Source organism: Hyperoodon ampullatus, assembly GCF_949752795.1.
Source record: "Hyperoodon ampullatus genome assembly, chromosome: 7".
NCBI classification, from domain to species: Eukaryota; Metazoa; Chordata; class Mammalia; order Artiodactyla; family Ziphiidae; genus Hyperoodon; species Hyperoodon ampullatus.
The window spans coordinates 11,662,210-11,671,683 of NC_136920.1; the positions used below are offsets into that span (position 1 = coordinate 11,662,210).

General features: G+C 55.2%; 1 protein-coding gene across 1 annotated transcript; it reads left to right on the forward strand.

Moving 5' to 3' along the window:
• Positions 1-6,904, forward strand: SLC22A6 (solute carrier family 22 member 6; the record flags this gene model as incomplete). Its single annotated transcript, XM_079708320.1, has 10 exons — positions 1-369; positions 706-809; positions 1,064-1,218; positions 2,453-2,621; positions 3,044-3,167; positions 3,310-3,425; positions 4,477-4,691; positions 4,802-4,910; positions 6,302-6,505; positions 6,817-6,904. The coding sequence occupies 10 exons, from the start codon at positions 1-3 to the stop codon at positions 6,902-6,904; spliced, it is 1,653 nt and encodes a 550-aa protein (XP_079564446.1).
• Positions 6,905-9,474: the final 2,570 nt, after the last annotated feature.

Here is a 9,474-nt window from a genome sequence, read left to right on the forward strand (position 1 = left end):
ATGGCCTTCAATGACCTCCTGCTGCAGGTGGGGGGCGCCGGCCGCTTCCAGCAGATCCAGGTCACTCTGGTGGTCCTCCCCCTGCTCCTGATGGCCTCCCACAACACCCTGCAGAACTTCACCGCCGCTGTCCCCACCCACCACTGCCGCCCGCCTGCCGACGCCAACCTCAGCAAGGACGGGGAGCTGGACGCCTGGCTGCCCCGGGACGGGCAGGGGCGGCCCGAGTCCTGCCTCCGCTTCACCTCCCCCCAGCGGGGGCTGCCCTCTCCCAATGGCACAGAGACCAACAGCACGGGGGCCACAGAGCCCTGCACCCACGGCTGGATCTATGACAATAGCACCTTCCCTTCCACCATCGTGATGGAGGTGAGGAGACCTGGGCCCCTCTGTGCACCATCCAGAGTGTGCTTTCCCCTCTGAGACACACACACACACACACACACACACACACACAGACTGTCTCAAATTCTCCAGAGGCCAAGATGGGAAAATGGAGAAAGGGGTTCAAGATGGGGGTCTTTGTAGGAAAGGGGGAGGTGGGAGTTGTAGGGGTCAAGAAAAGTCTCTCAGCTCCTGGGGCCAAAGAGAAGAGTCAGAGGAAGAGGGTGACACAGGCCTCAGAGGGCCAGCCGGAAGGAGGGCAAGGGGCTGCCCTGCAGCCCAGGCTCACCTTGGCCTGACCCTTGCCCCCTCTCCCCACAGTGGGACCTCGTGTGTTCTCGTAGGGCCTTACGCCAGCTGGCTCAGTCCTTGTACATGGTAGGGGTGCTTCTCGGAGCCATGATATTCGGGCACCTGGCAGACAGGTCAGTCCTGGGCAGGGCCAAGGAGCCGGGCTGGGACTGGGGGCTCCTCACCTGGGCTTGGGGGGCCTAGGTGGGAGGTTGGCATCACCAGCTGGGGCTCGTTTGAGGACCTATAGCACAGCCTCATGATAAGTCACGGGTCCTGCAAAGACCCCCACCCCAGGGACTCACCCAGGGCAAGCGCCCCTCTGCCAGTTTAGCCTGGCCCTGCTGGTCCTCAGGACGCCTGCTGCAGGTCTTCCTTCCCCCGACAGGCTGGGCCGCCGGAAGGTGCTGATCTTGAACTACCTGCAGACGGCTGTGTCAGGAACCTGCGCCGCCTTTGCTCCCAACTTCCCCGTCTACTGTGCCTTCCGGCTCCTCTCGGGCATGGCGCTGGCTGGCATTTCCCTCAACTGCATGACACTGAGTGAGGGAGGCTGGAAGGGCAGGGCAGGCCCCTACCCACTCCCCTCCGACCACCCAGCCCTGCAGCCCCTTTCCAGCCTCCTCTCCCAGCCCACCCCTCCTGCGCTCAGCCTGTCCTGCCCTTCCAGCCAACATAACAGCCTTTTCCCCGGGGCTCACACCATCCTGACCTCTCATTTAGACATGTGATTGCAAAGTCCATTGTTAGGGCCAGGTAATTCCCATAAATGACTGAAGCAGACAACAGGCATTAGGCAGTGGTGAGGACTGTCTCTGAAAGATAGTCACATCCATCCAGAGGGGCCACAGCCACTCAGCTGCTCCAGCCAAGAAGTCTCAGGGCTGTCAGATCTTCCCCCACCCTTTTTTATCAGTGTAAAATATCCCAATTTTTTTAACATTTGCCATTCATTCTCATATTTTTAACATAGGGCAAGCCAGCATCATATAGACCAGACACATTTATGGACTGAGCATGGCCTGTCCATGAGTCATCAGTGTGCATCCTTGAATAAGTCACCCCCCTGCTCCCTGTTTCTCAGATGAGGAACCTGAGGCTGGGGAGAAGGGAAAGGATTTACCCAAGCTCATTCCTCAAGCCCAGAAGGGAATCTAAGGATTTGGGATTCTCCAGACTAAAGGAATTAACCAGGACAAGGCTAGGGCAGGGGCAGGACACCTAGAGAATCCAGTCCCAAAGGTCAATCTAAGTCTTCAAGCCACTGCCCCAGCTGCCACATCAGGAGCCCACAAGGAACGAAACTGAACCTCTTCAGACAGAAGCAGAGAGGTGGTCCCACTCCCACCTCAATTCTCCAGAGTAGAGGAAAGCTACTGTCTCCTCTGAGCTGCTCTGGCCACTGAGGCTGAAATCCAGCCCAGACTGAGAAGGACCAGAGGGGCGGGTGCTGTTGAGGACGGAATGAGTGGTCAGAGATGCTCTGAAGGGAAAGAGGACACTGGCCAGGACAGTAGGTTGGAGAGGAGCAAAAACACACAGCAGGGGAGTGGAGGGGACAACTCCTGGGGATTCCAAACCTACCTCCCCATCCCCACCTCCATCACAGGTCCCCCACTCCCCCTCCCATGGCCCCCAACCTCGTTTGATGTATCTTCCACTGAGCCTTGGGACAGACCAAGGTTTGAACAGAGAGAGGGGTCTTGGTGGGCTCCACGGGTCTCCACCCACCTGGCACCCAGTAAGCTCCACCACTCTGTTCTAACCCTCTTTTCAGATGTGGAGTGGATGCCCATCCACACGCGGGCCTGCGTGGGCACCCTGATTGGCTATGTCTACAGCCTGGGCCAGTTTCTCCTGGCTGGTGTGGCCTATGCTGTGCCCCACTGGCGCTACCTGCAGCTGCTGGTCTCTGTGCCCTTTTTTGCCTTCTTCATCTACTCCTGGTGCGTGGGGCCCAGAGGGATGCGAGGGACAAGACTTCCCCCAGATCTCGCCCGCAGAATCAGAGAAGGTCAAACCCAGGCCAGTGACTCAGTGTGACTAATGGGGAAACTGAGGCTCTGGGCGGAAGGACTTGCCCCAGGGTGTCTGGTTCTCTGGCTTCCCCAGCTCCCCCCAGCTCTCCAGCCTGCCTGCCTTGCTCCCTTTACCCAGCACCCAAGGGCTGAGCTCCCGTGTTGGGGAATAAGTCATCACCAAGCTGGGCACTGCCTTATGATCCTAGAGATTGGGGTGTGGCAAAGTCCTGGGTTCCCACTCTTACATAAAATCCCACTGCAGACCTCTGGAAAGCCCATGCCCTACCTCCAGCCCCAGTGACTGGAACTGAAGCCATGCCAACACCCACGCTCACCCCTGCTCCCAGGTTCTTCATCGAGTCGGCCCGCTGGTACTCCTCCTCTGGGAGGCTGGACCTCACCCTGAAGGCCCTGCAAAGAGTGGCCTGGATCAATGGGAAGCGGGAAGAGGGGGCCAGTCTAAGTATGGAGGTGAGACCCCTGAGACCTCCCATGACACCCCACCAGGGCTCCACCCCTAAACCCAGGACTCACAGGACTTCTCTGACTGAGGAGCTAGGCTGGGAGGAGCGTCTATGGAAGTCCAAGCCCTGAGCCCTGTCCATCCCAGCAGGTGCTCCGGGCCAGTCTGCAGAAGGAGCTGACCCTGGGCAAGGGCCAGGCCTCGGCCATGGAGCTGCTGCGCTGTCCTGCCCTTCGCCGCCTCTTCCTCTGCCTCTCCATGCTGTGGTAGGCCCAGACAGACAGACTGATGGACAGACAGACAGACCAAGAGACAAAAGACTGGTTGGGGAAAGAGTGGACGCAGGGGATGGAAGAAGGGAGACAGGAGGGAGGAAGTCAGCAGACCAGCTATGAGGGGCAGGAATCCCCCACCAGAGAGAGTCTTAAAGAACCAGATGACCTCCAGCCTCAGTTTGCCTCCAATCCCCAAACTGGGCATCAATCTCTCCATATTCTTCTCCTTTTGTCAGCTCTGTTCCAATATGGAAACACTTCATCAGTACTGACGGCTGCAGAGTCAACCAAATTACATCACAAAGGCAGAGACGAGTCTGACTTGCAAAACACTGAGAGACATTACTGGCCTTGTGGTGCCTGCCAGAAACACAGGCACAGGCAAAACTCATCTCTGAAAGTACACTCTGGCCAGGGTTGAGACCAACCAAAAATCTTCCTTTCCCACTGCAACATCATCCACTACCCCTCTCACGTGCTACTCTCCCAACCCCATCATCATAGCAATCCCATGACAGTCAAGAGAAACATGGTCAGAAGGAACAATCCTACCAATGAATTCTTTGCTTCCAATTTGGGATTTACTCCAGGTGGTGGGTTCTGTCCAACAACCTGAGCTTTATATTCTGGGCTCTTGACATCTTAAGAAGCACAACACCCATCTCAGGACCACGGACAGGTCCCGGAAAACTGGCCTCTCCCAACACCTTGGCCCTAAAGATATGGCTTTGTATATCCACTTGTCCTCCCTCAGTCCAGTATTAATAGATAAAATAAAGACTAAAACTGTGTAAATCCTACATGGCAACTAAGTGAAAATTCCCTAATACACTGGGGACACTATCAGAAGACTGAGAAATCTGGGGTATTGGAGGACTACCCCAATACTTAAAGTGCATACTAAATGACAGAAGAAATATTAGGCGAGGTAGATTCCAGATTCTTAAGTAGGGTAACCTGTGCAGCTCACCCCTGTTTTGGATGAGCACCCCCTCCTTTAATCTTCCTAACAAACTCCATACCCCTCATCCCTCCCCACTAGGTTTGCCACTAGCTTTGCCTACTATGGGCTGGTCATGGACCTGCAGGGTTTTGGGGTCAGCATCTACCTAATCCAGGTGATCTTTGGTGCTGTGGACCTGCCTGCCAAGCTTGTGGGCTTCCTTGTCATCAACTCTATGGGCCGCCGGCCTGCCCAGATGGCCTCACTGCTGCTGGCAGGCATCTGCATCCTGATCAATGGGGTGGTACCCCAGGGTGAGCACCCATGAACATCTTGGTCCCTCATCCTTGGCCACACCCCCAGACATGACCCAACTTCTCAGCCCACACTCCCGAGATCTGCTGACCCCCTCTCTTCTCTCTAGATCAGTCCGTTGTCCGAACCTCCCTTGCTGTGCTGGGGAAGGGCTGCCTGGCTGCCTCCTTCAACTGCATCTTCCTGTACACTGGGGAGCTGTACCCCACAATGATCCGGTGAGTGGGAGCTTAATGGGAGGGGCTTTGGGGCAAGACATTCCCCCGCACACAGGTCAGACCCAGAGCACAGTCCACTATGCCCCAGCCCAAGGCGCCCTCCCAGCACCTAACAGTGAAAGGTCTATATCACCCGCTCAGTACACACTTAGGCTGCCCACTAAGCTCTTACCTGACCTAAGGGGAAGATCTGAGCCACCAACTGGGACAGGGTTGGAGGCCAAGAAGACACATCTCAGAGGCAGTTAATTGAATGGAGGCCAAGAAGACACACCTCAGAGGCAGTTAATTGAAGTCTCCCCTTGATCTCCAAAGCACAAGTGAGAAGCTGCCACAAAATCTAAATTCCATCTTTAACCAAGTAGTATGTCTGAAACCAAAGACCACAAACATGAAAGTAATTTTTTGTCACAGAGCAACCACTTAATAACGGTGGTTCTGGGAGTTGTATGGATAAATACAGCACTGCTCTTTTGAGTGCCAAGGTTGCAGGGAGGGGGTATTTTTGCATGAAGACACCAGAAACACATATCTATTTTAAGAATGGGATGCAAAACAACAACAACAACAAAAAAATAGAATGGGGTGCAAAATTCATATGAGATGTCAAAGAAATGCCAGGCTTCCCTAGGCTACTTGGAATGAGAACCCCAAGGGGTCATGGTTACTGTACTGTACTTTCAAAGGATTTCAGCTGAAAGAACAATAGTATAAGGTAGTACTATGTGCCAGGCGCTGTCAAACTGTTTACAAATATCAACTCTTTTGGTCCTCATAACACGCTTATGAGGTAGGTACTATGATAATTCCCATTTTCCAAATGAGAAAACTGAGCCACAGAGAGGTTAAGTGCCTTGCCCAAGGTCACATATCTTATAAGTCAGGAAGCTTAGATTTGAAACCAAGCAGTTTATCTCCCTAGTCAAAGTTTTTAACCTCTGCTCTCATAGAGAATGTTCTTAACATATTCTTAACATGCAGAGTCCAGGTCCCATCCCCTGGGGATTCTAACCCAAGAGGTCTGTGTGGAGCTGGGGCAACTGTAAATGAAATCCCTCAGGTGATCTGAGAACAACTGGCCGAACTAAGCTCACTCAACCGTTCAGGAAACTGTCCAGAGAGGGCAAGAGACTTGCCCAAGGTCACATAGCAAGTTAAAGGCAGAGGCAAAATTCAGTCTCCTGATTCTCTGCCCAGAGCCTTTCCCAACCTGTTTTTTTTTTTAATCTCCAAAATAAATGCCAAATTGGTTAGCTAATCAAATGGGGAACAGAGCAGGCACCAGCGGGTCTCCTGGGGCTGGGCCCGAGCTGCCCTGGCCCCAGAGTCAGCCAGAACCTCAGCATTCATGCCAGAACACTAACCGGCACCCATCCCCCTGGGTCCCGCAGGCAGACAGGCTTGGGAATGGGCAGCACGCTGGCCCGAGTGGGCAGCATTGTGAGCCCACTGGTGAGCATGACCGCCGAGATCTACCCCTCCGTGCCTCTCTTTATCTACGGCGCTGTCCCCGTGGCTGCCAGCGCTGCCACTGCCCTCCTGCCGGAGACCCTGGGCCAGCCACTGCCAGACACTGCGCAGGATGTGGAAAACAGGTGGGCCTCCACCCAGAGACAGCAGAGACTCTCCCAGGGTCACACATCCAGGCTGGGGTGGCATTAAGACTCAAACCCAGGCCTCCTCTTCCAGGCCAGGGCTCTTTGTCCCTGTGTCCCCAGTTGGCTGAGAGTCTCCTGGAGTCCTTCCTGGGGCTCGCGGCTCCAGGGAGTGGCAGATGTTTGGGGCAGAGAGCTGGTAGCTGGGCACAGCTGAATGGAGAGCCCCCCTGGGAGCCCCAGGCTGGCCTGGAGGCTGCATACCGAGGGCACCACTCTCCTGCCCACCCACCCACCCCGACCTGCCACAGGAGGAGAGGGAAGAGGAGGCAGCTGCGACAGGAGCGAAAGCAGATGGTCCCGCTCCAGGCTTCAGCACAAGCGAAGGACGGACTCTGAGCACTGAAAAGGAGCCTTACAGAGCCCTAAAGGAAGACAGGGTCCTACAGGTCCTGGGCCACTCACAGGAGAAGGGGGAAGGGGGAATGGTGGCCCAAGTGCTGGGGCTATGGTTCAGGGAGCACTCCCCAGGGACCCCCCCTCTCTGAATAGACGCCACGAAGACCGCATATTAAAAGGTTTGTGCGCAGCATCTCCCTTTGTCTCTCCTGTCTCAAAAGTAACAGCCACTCCGCTTCAGCCAGCTTCCAGTCCAAAAGAGCATACAATCCAGTCTCCACCCTCAATCCCCAGGACTTCACAAACCGTCCCAGGCAACTGGAGAAGAGCCTCTTACCTCGGCCCGCTCCCCTGTCCCTGCTTTCCTCCCTCTTCCCTCCTTCCTTCTCTAACCTATCTAAATATTGCTACTTCTGAGTTTTAAATCCCTTACACTCCACTCCTTCCCTATCAGGCTGGAAACTGACAAGGGACTAAAATGAAAGCAGCCAATCAGAGGCTTTGTTTCAGGATCCTCCCTCTCTGTGAAAGCTCCTGGGAACTTCTGGCAGCAAAGGAGGAGAAAAAAGAGAGCAGCTGTGACGTCAGGATGCTGATCCCTGCTCCTCTGGATTCCAGCAGGGTCTGGACTCAAAACCAGTTTGCCACTTCCAGCTCTGCACCTGGAGATTCAGCCTGCTAGCTATCCTAATCCTCCGCGCTGCACTTCCTGGCCTTTCTTTGCTGCTCAGCCTCCAGCGGGCCCTGGGCTGGTGGAGGGGAAGGAGGAGGAAAAGGGGAGGGTGGAACCCAGCCAGAGAGCCACCTCTGAGCGCTAATTTGGTGCCAGGCACTGTCCTAAGCCCTTTGCATGTATTAACGCATTCAGTCCTCCCAGGAACCTTCTAGAGATAAGTGCTAGTATTATCCCCATTTTACAGGTAAGGAAATCAAGGCACAGAGTGGTTAAGTAACTTGCCCAAATTCACACAGCTATTAACTTGCAGAGTCAGGGTTAGAAGCAGACCACGTGGAATGTGTGTGCCAGGACATCCCCCCTCCCCACCAAATGCCCAGGGGCTGTGAGGCACTGAGACTTTGGCCTCTTCCACCCCCAGGGCTGTGCTTCTCCTACTCCTGCCTCCTGAGCTGAAAAGAGACAGAGAAGGGGGGGTGGGGGGTGGAGGAGACCAGATCACATGGTAAGAACCATATGAAAGGAGGGAGAGAAGGCAGCTCAAGGAACACAGCCAGGAAAAGAGGAATATCCAGTCACCTGCATCAGCAAGGGAGCTCCCTTCAGGGAAGCTGGGGGTGGGGGTGGAGGTGGGGAGTTAGAGTGGGGAGGCCACGGGAAAAGATAGTCCTTTTAACACCCACAGGTGGCAGGAAGGAGGGGGCCAGCAGTGCCCTCTAGTACATGTACTTGCTTAGTCATGCTTGTCTGCTGGCACACTGCCCCTTACTATTTCCCCTGCAAGCGACCCAGCCCCCCAGACCCTCGTCCCCTGGAGAAAGTTCACACTCTCAAGCTGTACACATTGCCTTCCAGGTGGGACCCGAGGGCTCGAGCTGAGTCAGGGCAACCTGGAGAGGGGAGGTGGCCTGGAGCTCCCCTGAAAAAGCCACAAAGCCCTGGGAGAGCTCAAGGCAGCTCAGAAAGCCAGAGGACAGACTGGGCAGAGCTGAAATCACCGTAACCCACCCCACACCCTGGAACATCTGAAACCTTGGTGTTCCCCGATGGTGCTGACATTCCCATGCTCTCCAAGAATTTCTTGGCCATTGTAGGACCCAGTAGATGCCAGAGCGCCACCAGCCCCACCCCTGCTGCTATTTCTCAGGCAGTGTTGCCCTCGTGGCTGATCAGGGACACCTAGGATGGCATCTTCTGCTTCTGCAGATGTAGGGGTTTGGGGACCAGTGACTTGCCCTACCCCTGCCTCAAAACCCTGCTAGCAGCTCTGACATGTTCTGATTCCTGTAGGTCTGTCATCTCTGTGCTTAGATCACCTGGTACCTGCATCTGTCTCAACCAGAGCCAGTCCCTGGCCTGTCCCAGCTGCATACACCCCCAACTGGTAAAGACCTGGTGCTGACTCAGGTGGCTTGCACCATCTGCATGGACCCCGCTTCCCCATCTCCTGGCCTGAGACTTCCTGCACTCACCCCACGCCCTTGACCAAATGGAATTCTACCTTCCTCCCACTCTTAAGTCACCAGTACGTGACTTCTGACCCGGTCTCCCCAGGGAGTCAGCCCCCAAACACTGGCTCACATCTCATTCTCTTGCCTTGGAAGGCCAAGTTCTAATACGGTCATGCACCACCCCAGTGGCCACAGATGCTGTCCCCAGTTTTGAACACAAGGTCCTATCTTCAGCCAGGGTAGGTAGAGCCTTTGAGGCCACCCTCAATTTCTCTGCCTACAGCCTTGAGCACTTCCTGGACAGGAAGGCACTTTCAAGAGGTTCTTCACCTGCATGACACTGGTAGAGGGCTCACCGGAAGCCACCTTCCCAGGATCCCACCCTTGCATCCCAAGTCCCACCTCAACAACTCAAGCTTCAGTCCACACCAAGCTCCCCCATC